At 41.9% G+C, this 25,484-nt stretch overlaps 1 protein-coding gene across 6 annotated transcripts in view; it reads left to right on the top strand.

Moving 5' to 3' along the window:
* The first annotated feature begins 823 nt into the window (after positions 1-823).
* Fbxo38 (F-box protein 38) overlaps positions 824-25,484 on the top strand; it is a 43,465-nt gene continuing 18,804 nt past the window's right edge. For 3 of the 6 annotated variants that reach the window (XM_048331075.1, XM_048331076.1, XM_048331073.1), the window contains exons 1-10: positions 2,547-2,984; positions 7,577-7,760; positions 8,667-8,800; positions 10,382-10,545; positions 10,745-10,910; positions 13,956-14,093; positions 15,373-15,510; positions 18,441-18,534; positions 20,182-20,312; positions 24,457-24,627. In XM_048331075.1, coding sequence (XP_048187032.1) covers positions 7,633-7,760; positions 8,667-8,800; positions 10,382-10,545; positions 10,745-10,910; positions 13,956-14,093; positions 15,373-15,510; positions 18,441-18,534; positions 20,182-20,312; positions 24,457-24,627 — 1,264 coding nt within the window. In that variant the 5' untranslated portion in view covers positions 2,547-2,984; positions 7,577-7,632. Of the gene's footprint in view, positions 918-2,546; positions 2,985-7,576; positions 7,761-8,666; positions 8,801-10,381; positions 10,546-10,744; positions 10,911-13,955; positions 14,094-15,372; positions 15,511-18,440; positions 18,535-20,181; positions 20,313-24,456; positions 24,628-25,484 lie in introns of those variants that run through there. The other 3 variants (XM_048331080.1, XM_048331077.1, XM_048331074.1) reach the window with 2 other exon arrangements.

Below are 25,484 nucleotides of genomic sequence, written 5' to 3'. Positions count from 1 at the left end.
AAGCCAGGAAACAAATGAGGAGTGAGCAACATAATAAATGTGAGGGGAAAAATAACAATAACCCATGACATGACCCAGGGCCTGATCCCAGAAGGGGGGGGAGGGCGGGAAGGTCGGGCTATGGGGAGGGAGGGTTCAAGGTCAGCCCGGACCGGGCTATGGGGGGCTCAAGGTCAGCCCGGACCGGGGTACGGGGGGTTCAAGGTCAGCCCGGACCGGGCTATGGGGGGTTCAAGGTCGGCCCGGACCGGGCTATGGGGGGTTCAAGGTCGGCCCGGACCGGGCTATGGGGGGTTCAAGGTCGGCCCGGACCGGGCTATGGGGGGTTCAAGGTCGGCCCGGACCGGGCTATGGGGGGTTCAAGGTCAGCCCGGACCGGGCTATGGGGGGTTCAAGGTCAGCCCGGACCGGGCTATGGGGGGTTCAAGGTCAGCCCGGACCGGGGTACGGGGGGTTCAAGGTCAGCCCGGACCGGGCTATGGGGGGTTCAAGGTCAGCCCAGGTCCAGTTGCAGTGCCGATCCGGGCTTCTTGGCGGGAGGGTCGCGGGCGCAGGCCGGCTCCGGGCGGGCACGAGCCCGAGGCGCCCCGGGTGGGTCGATGAGGAACAGGAGGGCCGGGGCGGAGGGTGGAGGCCGCGGCCGGCCCGGCAAGCCCGGGGCCTCCACCTCGCGGGGAGGGCGGAGGGAAGCGTCGGGCGCGTCGGGGGCGGAGCCGGGGGGGCCGGGGGCGGGGCCTGGGGGCCGGGGGGCGGGGCGCGCCCGCCGCGGCTCCGCCCCCATCGCGCCGCCCTCGGCCGGGCGGCCTCGCGCGGGCGGACGCCTTCCCGGCATGCCCGGCGCCGCCGGAAGCGGAAGTGCCGCGGTGGAGTTCCGCCCTCCTTCTCAACCACAATAACAGACGCTGGGCCCGGCGTAGGTGAGGCTGAGGCGGGCGCCCGGGGGTTGGGGTGGGGGGGCGAGGGGGGGAACCTGGGCCCCTGACCCTGGCGGGCGGCGAGGCGGAGGGCGGCGGAGGGCGCCGGGAGCGGGGAGGAGGCCCGGGAGCGGCCCCGCAGCCGTGGCGCGCGGGCCCCGTCTGCGCCCCGGGACGGTGTGGGCCTCGGCCCGGGGTCGGGGGGGGGGGCGGCCCGGCCCCTCAGACTCGCCGCCGCCGACGGCTGCTCGGGCCGCGGGGGTCCGGGAGGGCCCACGCCTGGCAGTCGGAGGCCCCGAGGCCGGTGCCCGCCCCCCTGCCCGTCCCCCCCCACTCCACCCCACCCGGTGCCACCGTCCCCCTCCCACCTCCGAGAAGCACAACGCCTCGACCGCGTCCTAGACGCCAGCTTCCCGTCGGTGGGGTCCCCCCCTCCACCCCCACCCCACAGCCCGGAGGCCCCTCATCCCAGGTGCCCGGGCGGGGGGGGGCCCAAAGGGCGGCGGGCCCCGCAGGATCTGTGCGCCTCGAGGAGCCCTGTCCGGAAGACTTCGGCTGACCGCAGCCCGTCACCGAGGGGTGCAGATCACCCCCGACGTGGAAACCAGGGAGCCAGGCCCCCTTCCTCCCCCCTCCGAGCCGAGCCGGGGAGCTTGGTCGCCTGTCACAGGGCGAGTGCCGGGTCAGCGTTAGGCACCGGGTTCTCACGCGTTCCTTTCTCACGTCGCCACCGCCGGAGCGAGCGAGTGTAAAGCGAGGGGAGTGCAAAGCTGTGGGTTTTTCCAGGAGGAGGCGGGGGGGCGGAATGTGTGGAAGACACACACTGTGTCGTAGATTGCGAAGCAGGTCGGTGCCCGTGCGTCTTTCCGGAGCTTAGGTTTTGAGAGACGCACAGGTTCACGTGGGCTGTCAGGTTCCATCCCGCCCCAGAATCGGCGGCGATGCCATTTCAGCGTCCGTCTCGGTGGGGAATGTGGCTGCGTGTGTGTGTGTGTGTGTACGCGTACGCGTGTCCGTGCGCACGTGTGCGCGTGATTAAGCAGTTGTGAGCTCGAGGTGCAGTCATAAAGATGCTCATACCTAGGATCGGCTCAAAAGGGGGAAAGAAATGACGGGTTTCCTGTAAGATTAGATGTTGCGCGGTGAAATAAACGTGGACTTGAACTACCGTTGCAGGCTAGAATCCTCGCTTCAGCAGTGGTCTGCCTTGACACAGTTGAAACAGGCTCCCCTTCTCCGGGCCTCACTTGCTCTGAAAATAAAGGGTCGAGCTGCGTACCTGTGATGTTTTCGGCAGTATAATTGTGTTTGGTTGTTGCTGGTTTATTTATTTTTTTAGGGCAGTATGCTATACATTTTATCTCTTTAGGCAAGAGAGTGTCATAGGCAGTAGGTACACAAGTTACTTTATTACATTAGGCCACGTGCAAGATTATTTTGACATTATCAAGTTGAAACCAGTAAAAGGGATTAGAAAATTGAAGGTCAGGGAAACCTTGACTATAGAGTAATTGAAGACATTGGGAAGTTTTCAGTGTGATAAGGTATTTTGGGTCTTTGTTTTTTCATGTGTGTATGTAGTTTTTCAGCGGGGGGGGGGGGGGTTCTTTTGGTAAGGATACTGAAAAGTAATTTAAGTTATAGGAAATTGAAGTGGCTGAGGTAGGAAAGCTCCAGCACAAGACTTTGGGAGATCACCAATACTGGGTACTTGGTAGGTAGTAAATGAAAGATTTAATAAATGGATGATTAGATATGAGTATCCATAAGAGATTTTCCCAGAGAATTGTCATTAATTAGAAAACAGACTGAGAAATTGGTTCCAAATTGTGGGTAAAAAAGCCAGGCCAGTAGATCACACTTGTAATCCTAGCTACGCAGAAGGCTGACACCTGGAGAATCAAGGTTTGTAGCCAGCCATGGCAGAAAAGCCCTCAAGACTCTGATCTCCAATTAACCAGCAAAAAGCTGGACTAGTAAGAGATAGAGCAAGGAGTAGTAGAATGCCACTCATGAAGATGAAGAATGTCAAGCAAGAGTGTGAGGCCCTGAGTTCAAGCCCAGATTCAGGTGAGAAAAATACACAACGAATTGTAAAATTATATATATATATGTAAACATGTATTTATTATATTTAATATGTAATCACATGTATATGAAGAGACTGGTGAACTTTGGCCAGTTGCAAGACAGAATGGTCTGTCTCTGCCCTGTGAAGTGCTAGTAATAAATAGACAAACATGCTCTGGTGTCATCTCAGGAAAGGAGAAGCTAGTAGAGTAAGTCAGGAAGAGAGGATGTTGACAAAGTAGAGCAGGTAGAGACTTTTAGTTGTGAAAGGTTTAGGAAGTGAGGGAGTAAACATTATATAGGTACCACCGTTTTTCAGAATTGCTAACCGTAAATGTTAAAATAAAAATAGAAAATGGAAAAAGAAAACTAAGAAGAATTTGTTTTTTTTGCAAGCCAGGATATGTGCCTTCCCTCTAAAAGATAAAGGTAACTTGGAGCTTAAAAAGGTAGGCATGATTTGGAGTGTGACCCAAATGAATGATCATTTCCTTTGGGATAGGGAAGATTTTGGAGTGACAGAACTAAAGGAGAAGAACACTCTTCAGAGAAGTATTTCTGAGGGACTTTGGCTTAAAGTACATTCACAAACAACCCAGACTTAATGTCCTTGGATGCCAGGACAAAGGTAAAGCTTTCTTCAGCTGTAGTCTCTTAAACAGGTGCCCAAGGAATTACAGTAGGCTGCCCAGATGGCCGTGGCCTGGTGTGTGGGTGACTACATGAGATGGAGCACAAACTTTCGTTTGAGAAGGAAGGTGTCTCCGAGGCAGTTCTGTCACTGCATCCTGAGTCCCTTTGCAGACATTGGGACATAGCTCTGGAATGCTGGAATGCAAGCTACAGTGTCAGAAAGCCAGCTAGATAATAGCATGTGCAGTATAGGGTGGAAGTCTGAATCCCAGACTGGTCTCTGACCTTTCTAGGTGACCTTTGGCAGGAGACTTACCCTGTCCGATTGTGTTTGTGTTTGGTCTGAAAATTTAAGGGGCCAGACTGGAGTAGGGATCTCTAGATATCTTCTACTGTCTGAAATTGCCTTTGTAATTCTGTTCTCCATGAAACTAGGGAGAAGGTGTAACACTTTGATCACATCCTTTTAACCCCCACAAAATAAACAGGGTGATTGCAGTCTCTGAAGATCCCTTTAGTTCATAGCATTCTGGGAGTAACTGAAGACTTGTTCAGCTTTTACCATTGCCATGGGGATTTTGTAATTCAGTCAGAGGGACATTTTCTTTGTGTTTCAGTCTGAGCCTCCAGAACTAGCTAACCCTAGAAACAACAAGGGTGTTGCAAACATGCAGCCTTCACATACACCAGTGATCTTATACCTACCTGTTCATCACCTGCCATGACTCCTGCTAGGTCTCTCCACCCATCTCCCTTTGGTACTGATAGAACTGTCCTTCTTTCACTCTGTCTTTGAACCTGCTACTGCTTGGGACCTTTCAGACTTCTTTGAGTTGCTCTGGGAAAGGCAGAATGTTCAGTAGTATGGTTTTATTTTTGGCAAAAGGGGTGAGCAGAAAGGGGGGAAAAGCTAGCTCTGGCCTTTTTTCCTTCTTTTTTTGTTGTTGCCGGTCCTGGGGCTTGACGTCAGGGCCTGGGCACCTTCTTATTTCTTTGTCTGGTAGTGGTAGGGTTTGAATTCAAGGCCTTGCATCTGGTAGGCAAGCCATCTACTACTTGAGCTATTGCATCCTGTCCCTTTTTTCTGCAGGCCTTTTTTCAGATAAGGTTTCAGTTTTTGCTTCGGGCTGGCCTCCCACCACAGGCCTCCCCCCTAAGCCTTCCACACGCTGGGGTCATGAGCACGATGTGCTCAGCTTATTTGTTGAGATGGAGGCTCACTGACTTTGCCTTGGTGGGCCTCAAACCTCCATTAACCTCACCTCCCCCTCCCAACTACTTGGGATTATTACAGGTGTAGTCCACCATTTCTGGTCTGTAGCCAACTTGAGTTGAAGGGATTTTGTTCTTTGTCAAGACTTAGGTGGAGATATGCGGAGGGAAGATACTTGCGTCCTTTACTGAGAAAGCTTTGTATTTCCTACTCATTCCAGGTGTAACTGGACGGGTGGGTTGATGGCTGTTCCGCTGGTTGTAGGTCCTGTCTTAGATCTTACCCTTTATTCCAATTTTTATGTCCACAAATCCTTTCTCACCAGGGATTTACTTCACTTGTTAAAAAGGTAACTAGGAGATCAAGTCTTAAAGGCATACTACAGGAAGGAGAACTGTACTTTTACTTAAAATTTTGTTAGGCCTGCTAATTTAGGCTTCTTGGTATTTCATGTCAATGTAGTGTACAGGTTAAGTAGATTGGGATAGTGTGTGGTGCGTGCGTGTGCACACACGTGTGCGTGTGCTGGAAACCTAACAATCTCCGTGTTAGGAGTATAATGTTTCTGTGAGCATGTCTGGGTTCTTAAACAAGTGAATTTTGTAGATCTAGTGATATTTAAGGTACAGGCTATTTAGTTTAAAATTTAAGTGTAAGTTATGTATAAGGGCTAGTAAATATGACAAACTACAGCATTGTAAAATAGTGAGGAACATCTAAACATAGTCATAAAAAGAGGATGTTAGTTAGCTAATGATACTTATTCCATCATTACATACGTTGGACTCTTCGGGTTAATAGTGTTTTAGGGGCTTTTGCCTACATTGAGGATAGCTGGCATGTCTGTCCTTACAGAAGCAAAATCTAGTAGCATGATCATCTGGGTTCTCTGCTCGCTGAGACCCTTGATTGCTCTGGTGGTCAGTAGTGTTCACAGCAGCATGAAATTGTTCCTAGCAGCAGCACTCTTAAAGCCTAGTGGCTTTGCATGAAATTAGAGACTGATAGATATGTACAAGTCAGACTTTTGAGGATTTAGTACGCTCGGGGAATTGTTACCACTGCAGGCAAGATAGCGATCCTTTTCCTGGTAAAAATATGACCATAAGTCTGCACAAATTCGGTTGGGGATATGGCCTAGTGGCAAGAGTGCCTGCCTCGTATACATGAGGCCCTGGGTTCGATTCCCCAGCACCACATATACAGAAAACGGCCAGAAGGGGCACTGTGGCTTAAGTGGCAGAGTGCTAGCCTTGAGCAAAAAGAAGCCAGGGACAGTGCTCAGGCCCTGAGTCCAAGCCCCAGGACTGGCCGGAAAAAAAAAAAAAAAAAAGACTGCACAAATTGCTAAACAGGCATGTGGCAAGTTCCACAGAGAACGCAGGTGGAGTAGTTGATCTCATAGAAGGCCTAACAATTAGGGTACGTTTTTTTGAAGGCCAGTTAGTGGTTTTCTAAGCAAGAAAGAGAGATGGAGAAAGGATGTTGAAGCCAGAGTTAGTAGCATATTAGGGTCCTGTATGTATTGGTGACTCAAGTCTATAATCCTAGCTACTTAGGAGGCTGAGGTCTGAGGATTGCAGTTTGAAGCCAGCCTGGGCAGGAAAGTCCAGGAGATGTTTTCTCTCCAATTAGCCACCAACAGACTGAAAGTGGGGCTCACACGGTTGAGCATTTTACTAGTTAGTTGGAGATAAGTGTCTGACTGGCCTTTTCTACTTTGGCTGGCTTCCAACCCTGATCCTTACATCTTAGCATCTTGAAGCTGGGCTTAAAGGCATGAGGCCCTGGTACCTGGCTTGGAGTTTATTTCATGTAATGAATGGCTTAATTCTTGCGGCAGACCTGAATCTTGAACTCAGGGCTTGAGTGCTGTCCTTGAGCTGTGCTCCACGCTACACTTGAGCCACAGCTGCACAGCCTTTTTGGTAGTTACTTGTAGTAAGAGTCTCATGGGTGGCTGGGGATATGGCCTAGTGGCAAGAGTACTTGCCTCGTATACATGAAGCCCTGGGTTCAATTCCCCAGCACCACATATATAGAAAATGGCCAGAAGTGGCGCTGTGGCTCAAGTGGCAGAGTGCTCGCCTTGAGCAAAAAGAAGCCAGGGGCAGTGCTCAGGCCCTGAGTCCAAGCCCCAGGACTAACAAAACAAAACAACAAAAAAAAGAGTCTTATGGGCTTTTCTGCCATTGTTGGCTTCCAACCTTAATCATCAGATCTGAGCCTTCTGTGTAGTTAGGATTACGGCATGAACCATCAGCACCCAGCTTGGTGTTTTGTTTTCTGAGGAGGAGGTTAATAGTTTTTATCAGATTCACAGAAAGGTTTGTGCTTCATTTAGCATATAGTCTCACTCTCTCACTTTTAGGTGAGAGACTTGGTAGAGGGAAAGGTGGCATAAATTGACAACCGAAGGGAGGCTCATTCTTGGATTCATGTTCAGGCAAGTCTTCATTTATGTTGCATTTATCTTTATATTGAATACAAGCTCCTGGAGTTGAAAGAGGTTTTTGTTAGCTGGTTAATTATCTTGCTTTAGATAATCTTAATTGTATTCTTCTCAAAGAGGATAAGTGAATACTTTTCTTAATTTTAACATACAGTTTACCATTCTGTTATGCTATCAGTATTTTAAGCCTTTACTAATCAGTATTTCAAATAAACATTTTACCTGTGTTGTTACAGGAATGATTTTGTGTTTGAATCTGTGCTTCTTTAGTGTATATTCTATCCTCTTTTTCAGGTGCTTTGATCTTCAACAAGGGGAGATTTGCTTTTTGATACTGAAGACAACACAGAATGGGGCCACGAAAGAAAAGTGTTAAAACATGTCTAATGAATAGCGAAATCACAGAGGAACCATTGTCAGATGAAACAAAAGACTACATGAATCAACTTTCACATGAAGTACTTTGCCATATCTTTAGGTAAGATTTTGTTTGACTTTCACCTGCCTGGAATGTAAAAGTAAGAGCAAACTAGTGCTGCATTGTTTGATGTGGTATCTACTAAACTACATGCAACTTTGAAATGTAAATGTAATGAAAGTCCAGTTCCTCTGTGACACTGGTGTTTGGTAGCTACCGGAGCAGACAGCTTGGGGCGACTTGCTACTTAGGAGAGAAGTACTGCTCTGTCGCAGACAGTTCTTTCAGGCCGCCCTTCTCTAGATCAACACTGCTGGGCTTCTTGAAGTTTCTATTGACAGATTTGATTTGCTGACTGCTGTTCCATCACAAACCTATCGTGTGTCACAATTTTTGTAGTGTTTTTGACTTTTTTAAAAAACTATAAGTGACAGAACCATTTTGTTGATATGTATAAGTGATTAAAACAAAAATATTTCTGAAAAAATTTCATACTATATGCACATTAAATGTTTTATGATTCAAACACTATGGAGGTTTTCTTTGAACAAATTTTTAAATTCTATTTTTACCCAAACTGTGTTATAACAACCATTGAATAAAACAAAAACAAAGACATATCATTTCAGTTTCTATTGCTACCTTTTAGTTATTGTCTGTTACTCATACCCTTCAGAAAAAGAAAACAATTCCAGCACAGTTTTTCTCTAGACCCAATTAGGTCGACCATTTACCAGCTGTGGACTAAGGATAGCTGTAATGGTATTATTTCAGAGTTCAGAGCTGGTGGTTTTAAAGCATTCATCCATCATGGTTACGTTGTTATAATAAAACCTTAATGTCCTGAGAGTACTCGAAAGATCTCATTTCATTTGAAATATGGTAACAGTGGCAGAAGCAAAACATACATAGTGAAAGGAAGTGATTTGCCTACTTGATAAATGTAAGTTTCTTTTTCTTACAAAGGTACCTCCCTCTGCAGGATATCATGTGTATGGAATGCCTTTCCCGGAAGCTAAAGGAAGCCGTGACTCTGTACCTCAGAGTTGTGAGGGTTGTGGACCTCTGTGCTGGGCGGTGGTGGGAGTACATGCCAAGTGGTAAGTAGCTGCAGCCTACTTAGGTAAGGTACACTGTAGCTGATGGAAAGTAGCAAGAATGGGTCGATAGGAATGTGAGTTTTTGTTTTAAAGGCAGTGTAAGTCACTCTGTGTGTGTGTGTGTGTTTGCGTGTTTGCCAGTCGTGGGGCTCAAGGACTCTTGAGCTACAGCGGCACTTCCGGCTTTTCCTGTTTATGGGGTGCTGAGGAATTGAACCCAGGGCTTTGTGCATGTGTTCAAGCATTCTACTGCTAAGCCTCACTCCCAGCCCCTCACTTTGTGTTTGAGGATACAATAATTAAAATTATTTCATTTGAGATTGGTGCATTGTGTTTTTGCCTAATGCTTTCCTGGTTTGCTGGTCTTGTAATTTCGTTTCCTACTCCTTAGGAGCTGTATCTGCCTGTTGTACATATCCATGATTAGAACACAGGCACAGAGCCCTCGATTGGCTGTGTGTCAGATTAGCGAATGCGTTGTTTATTTTGTGAGGTGTAGGTTTTCTGGTGAGTAGTGACGTTCTTCATCATGGTTTTCTTCTCTGGCTTAATTGAATCTTTACAAATGAAGTTAAACAGATATTTGTCTGTTTTGTGTTCTCTAATATGGCTTGATTGGCCAAAAATGTACTTGTAGAGCATTCATTTTAAAAACCTATTCTACCCTAAATCTTAAGAGATTTTCAAATATGAGTTCTTCACCTGTAACACATAGCAGCCCAGTCACAACAAAGGTACTTCAGATAATTGGTAAAGTAAGTTGAGGACATTAGCTCAGCAAAGCACAACTGAAAGGAAAAAAAATTTAAAGCCCAGAGAAAAAACAAGAAAACTTCAGCAATCCATAAAGGTAATGCTTTATTGTTGCTTAGAACTTCTGAAGGTTTTTTTGGCTTTTTTGCCAGTCCTGAGGTTTGAACTCAGGGCCTGAGCACTGTCCCTGGCTTCTTTTTGCTCAAGGCTAGCACTCTACCACTTGAGCCACAGTGCCACTTCTGGCTTTTTCTGCATCTGATGAGCGTGAAGGGCATCAAAAATATCTTTTAAGAGAAGTGAATGGCTGGGGAGGTAATTATCTTTTTTTGTTCTGCACCACAGAACAAATTGCCACTGAATTGCTATGTTATGCTGTAATATTAGCATTTTGTGTGCTGTGTCCTTTCAAGAGTCTCTGATAACTCTTATCACTTGGTCACAGAAGTTACATATGCCTTTGGGAGAAATGTAAATACGTGAGCCTAGAAATTAGTTTGTCTTCAGTCATCTAAAACAAAATCATACGTTAGGAAGAGGGGACCTGTTATTCCAGGGCGTGATGGTTTCTGGCAGACAAGGAAACATTTAGGACTTTGTAAAAAGGGATTATCTTTTAGGAGATTGGCTTTAGCATAAGTTAAGCCAGTAAGAATTTTGGAGGTGGAATTAGTGAGGCAGGCTAGCAGAGTTCCTATGTCATACACTAAGTTCAAACCCCACCCAGCACCAGCACCAAGTGAATAAGTACATACATGCATAAATAAAACTAAGTTATTAGCAAATTAGAAAGATGTCCCTGGCTCTAAATGCTTCTGAACTTCTCAGGCTTCACAGATTCCAGTTTTCTAACACTTTTAAAGAAGATGCCAGATGTTGAACAGCTGTATGGCCTTCACCCTCGGTATCTTGAGAGGCGAAGAGTGAGGGGCCATGAGGCATTCAGCATTCCAGGAGTCCTAGAAGCTTTACAAGCATGTCCAAACTTGGTGGTGAGTACCCCTGACTGGTATGGTGATACTGATGGATGAAATAATCAGAAGAGTGATAGAATGTGTCAGTTTCCATGCATATTTTACCCACCCTTTTGTTCCATTGCATAATTAGCGTTTTATGATTCAGAAAGAAGCATTACAATCATTTTATTAAGTGAAAAACCTTTCTCGTACTTGTCTTGATGCTGTTTTCTAGGGTGTGGAAACATCTCATTTGGAGTTGGTAGAATCCATTTGGACATATATGCCACATGTCCATATTCTGGGGAAATTTCGTAATCGTAACGGAGCATTTCCAATTCCTCCTGAAAATAAGCTGAAAATTCCTATAGGAGCAAAAATTCAAACTTTACATTTAGTTGGTGAGTACTTATTTCCTAGGTCTTTGAAATGCAGTGTTACTGACATTCACTAGAAATGGTGGTTTTTGTTCAAGTGGTAGAGTGCTGCATTGATGTTGCTTAAGCAGTAGTGCATCAGCTATAAGCAACCAAGTTCAAGCCCCAGAACTAGTAATAACAACAATGAAAAACCTTTTGTGAAACCTATATAAGAATGGCAGTTTTCCAGTAGTTAGATCTGTCAAGGACAAATGCTGCTTTAAAGTAGTCTGTTCCCATTTTGGAGATAGTTTGAGTAGTTGAGAAAATTTTGTGTTTTTGTTGTTGTTTTTTTCCTCACTGAGCCAGAATCTTGCCCTTCTGTGCTAGGTTCTTCTGATAGATACCTATTTAGTCCTAGTTTTGTCCTGTAGTGAGGGAGTCTACTATATTGCTCTTTGGAATGATGACTATGTCCTACATTTTAACTATTCCATGTAGTTCCTATTATGGCTAGGAAGAGAAAGAAACAGGGTATTTTATGTTGATATTTATTTGTTTAGGCTATTTTTGAGGCAAGTCTTGCTGTGTAGCCCACGCTGGCCTGCAACTAGTGATCATCCTGCCTTTATCTTCCAAGTGTTGGCATCATAGACATATGCCACCAGGCCAAACCAGTTTATTAAATAGCCACTTTATCTAAAGCATTTCAAATAAAAAAAAATCCTAAGTTGCTTTAGTTTTCCAAGCATACAATTTTCCTGGGAATAGAGCTCTCCTGAAGTTAAAAACTTTTGTACCTTTGTATTTTCTATGTTACCTGTAGCATTTAATTGGTAAGTTTTAGTGAGATTCATTCACTTAAGAGATTGATTCAACAGTTTAATTCTAACTGTATTGTAGCGATCAAAAATATATAGTAAATTAATGACAGTGAATGTTGGATGGGTGAGGGTGTCCTTTTCAGAATAAGTTAGAGGCAGAGTGTGGATTAAGCATAGAACTGTCTGAATCCTTCTTACCTTTTCTCCCTTGAGTCTTTTAATCATTTTAATCAATACTAACGCCTTTCTTGTTGATGCTAAGCTCAACTTAGGAATTCTACATCGTGCACCTCAGTCTGCTTTCTGTTTTGTTTCCTTTGGTCTTATCTTTAGTTTTATTTCCCATCTGTTGCCATACAGTATGCTTGCACAGTTAAAACTGAAGTTCCCTGTTTTGTTTTGAGATGATGAGGGGGGAAGAGGTGATGCTTGTAGGTTGCAGTGGGAACCTGCTGTAAGGTTTAGCTTGTAAAGAATCAATCGTTAGAATAATCAGCAAAAAATATTGTCTCTAAAGTAAACATAATTGTCTGCCTACTGAAAAAATAGTCAATATGTTTAATGAAATTAACAGCAAGATAAACTTAGAAATCAGACTACTCAGTAGGTTTTTAATTTGTCACTGAAATCAGTTATTTTAGAATATGTCTCTTTCAAAAGTGTTACATTTGATTTTAGATAATCAGTCTCTTCTTTAATATGTACTTAAAAGAAAGGTAATCCTAATGGCAAAAAAAATGATAAAATAATGGCATTCACAAGGAAATGGTCAGATCATGAATGGATAATGTTGAGCGAGACAAGCCTGGAGCACAGAGGACAAAGGCGCATGGTCTCCCTGATATGTGGTTGTGGAGGGGGAGGGGAGAACAGTAGAGATCATGTCTGTAAAATAACAAACTTCTTTTCAAATGGTATTTGTACATATTTTGGTCAGCGACTTTACATCATGTCTCTAAAACCAAACAATTACTAAATAAACATAAAAAGGTCTAGGATAGACCTGCCAGGAACACAGTAGCTCAACAGCTACATACATATGATTATATAAGATGAAGCTAAGCAAAATGAACTCCAAGAGATGGAAACAGGAGGATTTTACTGTTGTCAACATGTTTTATGTACTAGGTGAATTTCCTTTGACGTACCCCCTGTGGTCACTGTATATGATTCTGGTACACTGGATATTGTATATATGCTTATCTGAACTGGGGAAAGGAAAGAAAAATCAAGGAGGGTGTAACAAATATGACAAGAAATATACTCACTACCTTATTATGTAACGATACCCTCTCTGTACATCACCTTATCAATAAAATTTAATTAAAAAAGAATCGTTAAATTCCCCTTGACTTTGCTTTCCCTAGTCTTAACAGTACTTTTACTTTCTTAAGTTTAACAGTTTCTTTAAACTATCTCTTCTGGCTACTGGTTATTAAATACTATTACTCTGGGTTCTTGGGTTCCTCTCACAGACTTGTATCCCTTTGCTTTTCTGTTGCTTCTAGTGTTCAGTCTGTGGGAATAATTTTCTCACAAGTGAGCAGTCTTTCTATTTCTGCGTATCCTGAGTTCTAGAACACCAACTCCCTTTTCCAGCTGTGGTCATCTCTGAGTATGATTCCCATTGATCAAGACAAAAGTTATCATCAGTTTGAGCTATTAAAATAAATGCCTATCTGAGTTTCTTCTAGAGCAAAACTAGACTTTCCTGCCTGTTTCAAGTCTTTAAGATTCATGTAATCATGGAAATGACTTTTCAAGCTCTGTCTTAGCTATCTTCTAGAAACTACTATAGCGAAACCTAGTCAATAGTTACTTTGTGGCTGAGAAATTTAGTTTTTCCTGCTGGAGAAACTATAATCATGATAATCATATGATAAACTTGGGTATTTTTGTCTCTATTTTCACAATGCTTCTTTCAGAAACCTGTGGTTGTTTTTCATATTTTGGGCAAATGGATTCTGGAAGGGTTGTAGCATTATGAGAGAGACTTACATGTTTAAATGTAGAAATATGATTTGAATCACATTTGCCATAAACCTTTCCTAGAAAGATGAGGTAACTTTATTTTAATTCATATGTTACTTTTACTAACATTTTTAAGTACACCATACTTAATGAACTTTGCGCAACTTGTTCTGACAAAAATGTCCTTGAAGTGTATAAATTGTTGATTTGAACAGTACATTCTTGAACTTACCAAATACAGAGTATTTTTGTGATCTTCTTGTTTCTTCTCTTTTGTACATATGTGCTTTAGGAGTGAATGTACCTGAAATTCCTTGCATCCCAATGCTAAGGCACCTTTATATGAAGTGGGTAAGACTCACTAAACCACAGCCATTTAAAGACTTCCTTTGCATCAGCTTAAGAACTTTTGTCATGAGGAATTGTGCAGGTAATGATACATAGTTATGGTAGAGTTAACCGTACAATAGTCTAAAACATCCAAAGCTACATTTGTAACTTGTAAAATTATGATTACTATTTGTTTTATAATTTATTCATCTTTTGAATATGTGTTTGTAAACACTAGAAAGTATTTGTATTTACTCTGGTCAAAAGTGAAGCAACAAAAAAGAAACCAAAGTCAGGTCTTACAAATACATACATACATACATATATATATATATATATATATATATATATATATACACTCACACACACATATATATATTCATACATATATATATATATCTTATAAGCATTTTTTTAAATATTCCATAGGACTGCTTTAATAGATTTTAGTCTGCTTTGTCTTTGGTCTCCTGTTTACAAATAGTTGTCTAACCTAATCTACCATAAACCTTGTTTTATGATACTATTTTCCTCAAGAAAGCCATTATTGTTGCTACTTCCCTAGAGCATCAGGTGGTAACTGCTGTGCTTCTAAAGAAGTTCATAATCAGGGTCCCTGTTGATACTGTTATTATTAACTCCTTTCTAGGATCCACCATTTTTTCTGGTAACATCTCGTTTATTATTACCTACACAACTACATGGCTTTCACATTCATGTCTTCTTCTGTATTATTATTTTCTTACCCTAAGATGTGCACTGCTTCCCTCACATATGCATAAATAAATACACATGCACACAGATATACACATTTTCAGAGAGCTCTTCTAGCTTACCTTGGGTTTTTTGTTTTCTTATAGAATATAGGAGTTCTCATTCTGAAACTGGATGCATTCTTGCATTTTATCCTGCTGTGTCTTCATGTTAATTTTGGGCCTTTTAGTGAGAGGACCATGTGCTTTATGAACTTTTGTAGTGCCTAATACACAGTATCTAATCCTTACTATCTAATGACAAACCTCTCACAAAGCAATGTTAAGGTTGATCTGTTTACTTGGGTAAAGGATCCAGTTGTCATCTTGAGTTTTCCCACAAGTTACTTTTAGCTCAAAGCTGTTGAGACCTCAGTGTGTTTGTAAGAAATGATCCATAAATTGTCAGTGTTACTGAAAAAATTCTTCTGGTAAGTCTACGGTTAACAGCTAACTAAGCTTTTCCTCTGTGCAGATCACAGAGAGCCTGCCTTTAAAGACCGCGTAGAATGTACTCCTGTCGATTGCTGTTTTGAGTGTATAATGTACTCCTGTCAGTTGCTGATTTGAGACTTCATCTTTAGGAGTTGGCATGGCTCCATTAAAGCTTTTTTTGTTGTTTTCCAGGACCTACCAATTCCTTGAAGTATGTCCCGCTGGTGACAGGGTTAGCCTCCGCCCGCAACTTGGAACATTTAGAAATGGTCCGAGTTCCTTTCCTGGGAGGTCTTATCCAGCATGTCGTTGAAGACAGTTGGAGATCAGGTATTGGTTTTCTTCACTTAGTAAGCATTTTAAAAGTTAAGTCTTGTGGCTGAAGGCTGGCCCAAGTCAGGGAGAACCAGCCTAGCGAGTGTGAAGCCCTGATTCTAACCCCAGTGCTGCCATAAATAATAAGTTAAAAAATTTATTAAGCTTTCACTTCAGTTACAAGTCTTTCTAAAAAGAAAATGCTTGTCATTAATTACACTTTGTCCCTTCTGTATTTTTTTGATAGGTATCCAGGAGCATATAGGCTAGTATTTGCTTCTCTCTCTCTCTTTTTTTTTTTTTTTTTTTTGGTGTGGGGCTTGAACTCTGGGCCTGGGTACTGTCCCTAAGCTCTTTTAGCTCAAGGCTAGCCCTCTACCACTTGAGCTACAGTGCCACTTCTGGTTTTCTGGTGATTAATTGGAGATAAGAGTCTCTCAGACTTTCTTGTTGGGGCTGGCTTTGGACCGTGATCCTCAGATCTCAGCCTCCTGAGTAGCCAGGATTCCAGGCGTGAGCCACCAGTGTCCGACTCATTTCTTCTTTTTCAGTGAATGTTTAGTTTTTGCAAAGCAGATGGTCAAGTGATAGTTTTTTTCCCTGGCTTCTTATCACTAAAATGATGAATAATAGCTCTTGTTATATTTAAAGTCTTTCCTAGAGATGTTAGCAGTGATTTCTACTCTCTTTGGTGATGAGATATTTTAAACTGGGATAGCCTAGGCCTTCACAAAACTCATGCATTAGTAATGTTGCTGCTTGTTATTTGTTGTATAGTGCGTAAAATGCTTTTAGGCCTTTGTCTTGATATTATGTCCATTCATCAGATAATGGCTTTTAAAAGAAAAAAATTGAAACTGGGTGCTGGTGTCTCATGCCTGTAATCCACCTGAGATCTGAGGATTGCCTTTCAAAGCCCGCCTTGCAGGAAAGTCTGTGTGAGATGCTTATTTCCACTTAACGTCTGAAAGCCAGCGATGGAGCTGTGGCTCAAGTGGTAGAGAATGAGCCCTGAGCAAAATGCTCCAGGCTGGCGCCCAGGCCCTGGGTTCAAGTCTCAGGACTGGCACACACACACACAACGTTGCGTTCTCAATCTCTTCCATGGAGCTAAGAAATGAAATGCCAGTAGAATGTGCTTCATGTGAATCGTCTCATTGCAATGAAAAAGGAGTTACCTAGGTAATTGATAGTTGAAAATTAAAGGTCTATTTCATGTAAATAAATAGAATGAAACATATAGAAGACCTCAGATGTCATTAGTAACAGTTACTCTAGTGAATACTGCTAAAACACAATGATGAGTAAACAGTACAATTGTAATCCTGTCAACTGTTTTAAGCACATTTCATTAGGTTGGCTTGAGGGGATGGGCGAGCTTCTTCCAGAGCAGTATCATTTATTTTATTCATGGGTATCGCTAATAGGATAAAAGTTAAAAGAAAATGACGTGGCGAGAGATTTTTCTCATCTAGTCAGTACATAAAAATGACTTGCCTATGTTTTACTCTAAGTCAGCATTCCTGACAGTCATTAATTCAAAACAGATCAGAGATCTGAATATGAGAATACAAATTTTAATTTTAAAAAATGTTTTACTTGTGGAAGCAACAATTTATTCAGTGAGGCACTTTAAGGCACACAGAATAAAAACCCAATGCCATTAATTTTTTAATCAAAAGGCATAACAAACAGTGAAAAGCCAAGCTACAGAGTAAGAAGAACTCTTCTGCAGGGAGTTCTTGAAACTGGTTAAGAAAAAGGCAGACAGCTCATTAGAAAAGCCTTGAAGAGCCTTCTCATATGGCCAGTAAACATTAAAGAATGATAAATTTCACTGAATATCAGGGAGATGAAAATTTAATCATAATGCTGTACACAGCTCTAAAATAAGTATGGTACATATGAAATTAATGTTTGCTAGAATGTGAAATAGCCAGGCCTTTCATATATTGCTGGTGAGAGTGTACCTACTAACATTGACCACACACATAACAAAGTCATTTCTGGCTTTAAACACAACAGATATGCTCATGTATTTTCTTCAGTGGTCATAATCAAGATTGTTTCTAGAAATACTGCTTCTAATGGACATAAAATGAGAGCACTCAAATGCTGATCATCAATAGAATGACAGATGAAATGTGGCATGTTTATACGTTATAAAACTATGAAGCAATACAGACTTAGCAAACACCTTCCACAGTGTGGGTGAACCTCATAATGAGATGCTTGATACAAGAAAGCAAATGTGTATCCATTTTACTTTTATTGGCAAAATTAGGGTGGACAAATCAAGCCTTTGTGAAAATTCTTTGTTTTTTAAGTATGTAGATAAAAGTTTCAAGAGAAAAGTTGAAGTCAAGATAGTGTTTATCTTGTTCCATGATACCTTGGAAGCTCAGTGTGTGTGTGCGTGTGTGTGTGCGCGCACATGCACACTCCATGGTTGTTGAATTCAGGGCCTAGGCACTGGCCATGATCTTTTTTTGCTCACGGTTGGTGCTATACCACTTGAACCACAGCTCCACTTCCAGCTTTTGGTGATAAGACTTTCCTACCTGGGCTGGCTTTGAACAGAAATCCTCAGATCTCAGCTTCCTGAGTAACTAGGATTATAGGTGGCCGATGGCTCAAATTTTAATCAGATACTCTAGATTCTTTCTTTACAGTTAACTCATGCATTTCTAGCGTTCTGAAAAATCCTTGCTTAGTCTAATGCTTTGGGAGTTTTCAGCTGCCATGAAAGTATATTTGTACAGTGATTATCTACCATCCTTTGTTTTAAGGAATTAACTAGTAGTTATAATTGATCTTGACATATTAACTTGAATGCAGAAGTTAAAGCACATTTAATTCTTAATGATCATTCTAAGGTCTATGTAAATGACTGTAACCTACAGTTTTGTGATAAAAGAAGTGCTTGTTTTCTTTTTTTCCTTCAGGAGGCTTTAGGAATTTGCACACCATTGTTTTGGGAGCTTGCAAAAATGCTCTGGAAGTAGACCTTGGCTACCTCATCATCACGGCTGCTCGGAGGTACGTCTCCTCCTTACCTGTGTCTTTTGTCTTAGAAGTACCTTTTTCCTACGTAAACAAAAGTTTGGGGAAATGTCCCTGTATTTCTATAGGAGGTTTTATAGTACTTAGTTTAAAATACAAAGGAGCTATTTAAATGGTTTGTCCTATAACTTAATTTTATATAACTTAAGGAGCTATTTAAATGGTTTGTCCTATAACTTAATTTTAGAACTGGTTTTATTCTAGACCTACATAGCCCTCTAAGGTTGTGGACTCATATCAGAGAAAGCACTTGACTCTTGAAGTCGCTGAGTCCAACAGAAGTTGGAGTTGGAACTCGTGCTGGTGTTGGAGCCCCTCTCAGGAGTGCCTTCCTCAATCTCTGATGGTTTTCCGAATTGTGTTAGTTGTGGGTAGAATTTGCTATTCAGAAGTCAGCATTTTAAATTTGCAACATTTGACCTTTTAACTTCTTAATAGTCTTAACCATGTCTCCTTTGTAGCATGTTTTTATTATTTGTACTTTGATTTTTACATAATTTTTCTAGTTTTTTAATATTTTAACAATATTAACTTTATCAAATACTGATTGAGAACATAAGTAAAATAAAACACTTTCTAAGATTAGTAATACCTATATATTATTACCCGCTCTAGAAGAATATTCCTTATTGAAATGAAACACTAGGAAACATGTTAAGGACTTAACCAGTATGAAATGTAGACTCCCACCTTGACTATTAGGCTGAAGGAAGCACTTAGAAAGTCACGCGTGATGGCACACACCTGTAGTCTCAGCTACTCAGGAAGCAGAGACAGAGAAGGTGGAAGTTAGAGGCCAAGCCTGGGCGAAAAAACTAATACCCTACCTTAACAGCACAAGCATTATAATACATAATCACCATAGAAGGCCAGCTGTGCAGGTGCTGTAACTAGGATCGGATTGTGGTCTGCCACCAGCCCTACTCAAAAAGTGTGCAACTCTTATCTGACAAATGACTAAAGCATGGCTCAAGTGGTAGAGACCTTGCAAGCTCAGTGTCCTGAGTTTAACCAAGTACTGCCCCCCCCCAAAGCATTGTCTTAGAAAAGATGTAGACTTCGTACTATATAATTGGTTGTTATTTTATATATGCATTATATGCATTTATATATGCATATATGTTATTATATATATATATATATATATATATATATATATATATATCCCTGACCTGTCATGGGAGCTACATTCCAGAGAGCCCCACGATAGGTGAAAACCCACAGAGTAGTGAGGTTAGGATCAGACAGCCGTCCCTCACTGGCATTTCACTTACTACTGCTCCGTGGGTTTTCACCTACAGCAGGGTCTCTGGAATACCACTCCTGCCACAGGCGAGGGGTCATTATTTACATATTAAAAAAGCCCGTGATACAGTGAGGCCACAATACGTGAGCCACAATATGGTGAGGAACAACTGTAGCTTCAAAATACTGCCTAAGATGAACCTACACTTTGTAAATACTCCGTTAAAGGAAATATCTCTTTTTTTAATGGTAGGAGACAAGAGCTGTTGACATATGTAATATGTAATACTTAATACAATTTTTAAATTTCTGAACCTAACAGGAAGCATCTGACACTGCTGGCTTTCTTTTCATTCTGCTATGTTTCTTCTCTCCTAGGTTACATGAAGTTCGGATCCAGCCTTCACTAACCAAAGATGGTGTTTTTTCAGCCCTAAAGATGGCAGAACTGGAGTTTCCTCAGTTTGAAACTCTTCACCTGGGATATGTAGATGAATTTTTACTGCAGAGTAAGACATCCTCTTTTATTCCTTACAAGTACTGTGGAAAAGTAACACTGAAATCTGAACAGGGATGTGTTGTGTTTTCCCGAATATTAGATAACTTGAAATCAGGTGCTCTCATTTCTTGGAAAGAAACTTTTTCACTCAAAAATGTCTGATTTTCAGTTTCTTTCCCATGCTGCTTCATTTTTCCCCCACAGAATTTCCTCCTTGGTTTCTTTTTTTGAACTCAATCTGCCGCCCTTGGTGCAGCTTTTGAGATCCTCTCAGACGGGGTCCCATTTTCGGCCAGTCCTCCTCATTTCCATAATAAGCTTGCTGGGGTTGTGGCTTTTGCAGCTGGTGGGTGCGCATCACAGTCTTTGTGTAACCGTCACTGCTGTGGCTTGTTGACAGCACTCTCCAGTGTGGGTTGACGATGGGAGCGCTTCCTGTGGGTGGAAATGAATGCCATTGTTCAGACCCTTTTCCCACATGGCATCAGTAAGACATGCAAGAAAATTTCTACCACCAGCGTGTTTGTATTTGTACAAGAATTAGTTTTTTCCTGTAATTTTGCAGTAGACCTCGAACTGAACTTTCATACCAGTTGGTATTTTTTCTTTGACTCAGATTTGCCTTTTTAGAAGACTTGTAAGGCATTTCTCTTATCAGTATCATCAGGTAAAAAATACAACTTCTTTTGTCTTTCATTTTATGTCTAATACTTCTCTTACTACATAATAGGCATGTTCTCCCTCTTCTTTCTTCAGTGTTACATTTCTTCTTACCGTTGATGCAGGATTACTTTTAAAAGTATCTAGATTTCTAGACAATTTGTTTTTTGTTTTTTGTTTTTTGTTTTTTGTTTTTTGTTTTTGCCAGTCCTGGGCCTTGGACTCAGGGCCTGAGCACTGTCCCTGGCTTCTTCCCGCTCAAGGCTAGCACTCTGCCACTTGAGCCACAGCGCCACTTCTGACCGTTTTCTGTATATGTGGTGCTGGGGAACCGAACCTAGGGCCTCATGTATCCGAGGCAGGCACTCTTGCCACTAGGCTATATCCCCAGCCCCTCTAGACAATTTGGTACTAGAGCCACTTTAAATTTATGTTCTTGAAAAGGATCGGATTTTGTCTAAAAACAGATTTAAATTGCTAAGATGGAATACTTTTGTAAAGAAGTTAACATTTGATGTCAAGCTTTTCTGATTGAGTAATGTTGCTAGTATTATCTGTTTCTACAGTACCTGTGAAGTAACTTGAGAAACAGTGTCTAGACTGTGTTTTCTTTGTTTCTTAAGAGCTCAAACATGAAAATGGTTTATCTTCAGAGTGACCACCTTTAGATTCACTGTGCTTGAAGAATGTGTGTAACCAGTTGTTTCCTTACAGTTTCTTCTTCTTATATGTTCTTTGTATAAAAATATTTTACCTTTTTGACTACCATTATCTCAGCTTTCAGTACAATTTCTCTTATAGTCTCTCTTATCTTTAGCAGTCTGTTAGTCCTTTTATAAGCCATTCTGCTTTTGTTCATTTCTCTTCTCCATTGTATGAATTCTCCTCCTTCTCCAAAGATGCCTAGGATTCTCTATTTCAGGACAGGTGCCAGGTACATCTGACAGCACCTCAGATGGGATGGGAGATCACTGCTTGCTCAGGCTCTTTTACTTTAGTTATCTCATTTAGTCTTTGAAGCACCTCTCCAGGAGGTGGGGAGTGGCCTCTGCTGAAACCTGAGCCATACCACTTTTACTAGAAAGGGACTGTCACGATAAATCAATGGAAACATCATCTTTTTTCCTCACACTAAGATTTTAGGTACAAGATTGGGGAGATGAGCTTAACCTCATCTCATGGTGACTTAATTTCTAATATTAGCTACTTGGGAGACAAATCAGGGGCTTGTGTTTTGATGTGAGCTTGGGCAAAAACGTTCAAGAGACTATTTCAAACATTTGCTTGTCATATTAGACACATGGCAATGCACAAATAGAAAAATAACAATCCAGATCAATGTAGGCGTAAATAAAATAAGACCTTACCTCAAGGAGTAACCATATGGCTGGGGCACTGATATGCCTTTAGAAAAAAAAAAAGAAAATCAAACCCTGGGAGCCGAGGGCTCACACCTGTAATCCTAGCTACTCAGGAGGCTGAGATCTGAGGATCGCAGTTCAAAGCCAGCCGGGGCAAGAAAGTCCAAGAGACTTCTCTCCAATTAACCACCGTAAAACCGGAAGTGCTGCTGTGGCTCAAAATGGTAGAGCACTAGCCTTGAGATGGTAGAGCTCAGGGACAGTACCCAGGCCCAGAGTTCAAGCCCCACAACCAACAAAAATGAATAAATAAATCCCTGACCCAAAGATGAATACTTAGAAAAATTTTTGTAAACATGGATTTATTATTTCATTGCTTCATATCAATGCGTAAGGATATAAAACCATACAGTATCTTAGAAGAAGTGTAAAGTACTCTTTAGATTGAGAGCATTGGAGAGAGGCGGAATTGAGACCTGCCTAATGGTAGTCACGAGTCTGCAGCAAATTCAACCAGTATTCTCCCTTTTTAAAAGGGTAAGATACTTTTTCTGCTTTTCTTTTGAGTAGCTCAGAGGAGAAAATTAAAACAATCTCTGACACTTAGGCTGTTTAGTAAGTTGTAGCTTTTACTTTCCTGTGAGATGAAGAGAGAAAAGAAAAATGAATCAAAGGTGTTACCACATGGTTTTGTTTTTGTTTTTGTTTTGGCCAGTCCTGGGCCTTGGACTCAGGGCCTGAGCACTGTCCCTGGCTTCTTCCCGCTCAAGGCTAGCACTCTGCCACTTGAGCCACAGCGCCGCCTCTGGCCGTTTTCTGCATATGTGGTGCTGGGGAATCGAACCTAGGGCCTCGTGTATCCGAGGCAGGCACTCTTGCCACTAGACTATATCCCCAGCCCTACCACATGGTTTTGAAGAATGGTTTTAGGTAGGAAACCTAGGAGCTGGGACAGGACAGTAACCTCAAAGGACTGAGGGCAAAGCTTGCGTTTGCCATGTTTGCTCACAGTTTTTATGCAGACAGCCCAGAAAACTGGGTCAATTAATAATTAAAACAACAACAACAAAAGGCAAGTTTCACATCAGTTATTAAGGGCAGGCGTAAGGTCCTTTCCAGGAGCTTACTGGGGAGCTAAAGAGTAAAGGATGGATTCAAGTGAGATACGTAAGAAGTACCAGCAAATACCAAAATTGAACACTAAAAAGAGTGCGTGAGAACTATGTGGAAAAAGAAATGTGAAGCGTTTGGAGTTGGTTTCAGCATTTTCCTAAGCTAAGCGTGTAAACGGCTGTCGTGTTCACTCAAGTCACCTTCACCTAGAGCAGTAGAGTTTTCTTTGCACTGTGTGTCAGGTAATTGTATAAGAACTGTGAGCAGCACTGATGAACAAACTCTCATGTCAGGTGCACTGTCTTGGAGAGTGAGGGGCACAGATGGGAGAAGGGACGACAATGGGCGAGCACAGCTCAGAGGCGAGGCCTAGGCTGGATGGAAGGAAGACTCTCTTACACCAGTCTCTAGTCTGTGACCAGACAGTAGGTGTAGAGTTAGAAGTGCTCTTTAGGGGGCGGGTTTAAGCTGCCTCGGAATCCCCACGGTTTTTGTCGTCTCCCCATGGCCACGCGAGATTTCAGACGAGATCCTTATCCAGTGAGGGAGTCGCATTTTTAAGCTTCTGTTTTCCTTTTTAAAATGCCTAAACCAATGGAGTATACATTTTTTATTATGCTTTGAGACTGTGTGCTCTTTTTCTTTTTTCTGCCAGTACCAAGGCTGGAACTCAGCTCCTTGTGCTCTTGCTCAGCTTTCTTGCTCACAGATGGCATTCTACCGCTGGAGCCATGACTCTAGACCAATATTTTGTTGATTAATTGATGGTGGGGTCCTAAGGCTTGGCCTTTGACCCTGTGATATTATCACAGACTCCTGAGTAGTTCGAAGCCACTGGCACTCAGCTCATCCTTAGGTTTTGTAACTATAATTTCTTGGTTTGTGTAAATGCTACCATGTTTGAAACTGAACTTGATGCTGAGCATATGAAACAATGATCAGGTCATACTGTATGCCAAGGTTCAAAGTGGATCACCATGGCACTTAAGAAATTGACTTTCTTTGAAATTTTCTTTCTAGGCAGAATGGCTAATGCAGATTTGGTGAAGTATGGTTTGGCTGATGTGGTAGAAAATCCTGGTATCATCACCGATATAGGGATGAAAGCAGTCAATGAAGTCTTCTCCTGTATCAAGTATCTGGCAATTTATAATTGCCCCCATCTTCATAACCCATACAATTGGATCTCAGGTACTATAGGCTTAGAAATACTGCTGCATTTCATTGATAATGAGATAAGATGTGGCTTTCTATCTATGACTTGATTTCATTGCTAATGTAAAATGTAGATATTTTATATATACTATTTGTACAAGTTCTGAGAACCATTGATAGCCAGGCTAGAAGTATATCTCATGCTTCTTAGAACTCCTGAAGTCCTCCACCTAGAAATTCACACGGTCCTGGTTATAGACTCAAGTGTGTCAATCTTATTTGGACTTGTTTGGGTGAAGCACATAAGGTAAAGGTTAGGAATGATTACCAGCATCTAGGACGGTATGGTTGTTTTCTCTGAGTTACTTTCAAAATGGCACATTCACTGAAAGGTCAAAATAAAGATGTACTTGTGAAAACTTCAGTTAGGTGACACATTAAATATTAACCTGGCGTGACTTTTCTGTAGACTGGAAATCCTATTCTTTTCTGACCTCCTCTTCCCACCTTTTTGAACTTACTGTTTTTTCTTTTGACTGCAGTTCATTTTTCTTTTGAAAGGAGTAATACGATTTTTTTTTTATTTTAAAGGTCCTTAAATGCCTAAATTCACAAGCCCTTAAATATATTCAGAGCTAGCAGTTCTTGTGTGACATCTATCTAAACCAAGCCAAGCTCCTCACTGACAGCTACAGAACAGCCCCCTTTTGTGTCAAGTCACTTCACAATTACATATGTCTTTTCAAAAGGCCACCTGCAGGATTATTTTAGAACCATGGGCCTCTGCTGATATCGTTCCTTAGAACCACTGTGTTTGATTTACCAGAAGCTAAATTTTGGCAGTGGCCCAGCTGAACCAAGAAATTATTGGGAAATATAAACTTTTGGATATA

The sequence above is a fragment of the Perognathus longimembris genome, chromosome 22 (assembly GCF_023159225.1).
Source record: "Perognathus longimembris pacificus isolate PPM17 chromosome 22, ASM2315922v1, whole genome shotgun sequence".
In the NCBI taxonomy this organism is placed as follows: Eukaryota; Metazoa; Chordata; class Mammalia; order Rodentia; family Heteromyidae; genus Perognathus; species Perognathus longimembris.
Note: the sequence above shows the minus strand (reverse complement) of the source record. Positions and strands in the feature narration are given on the sequence as shown.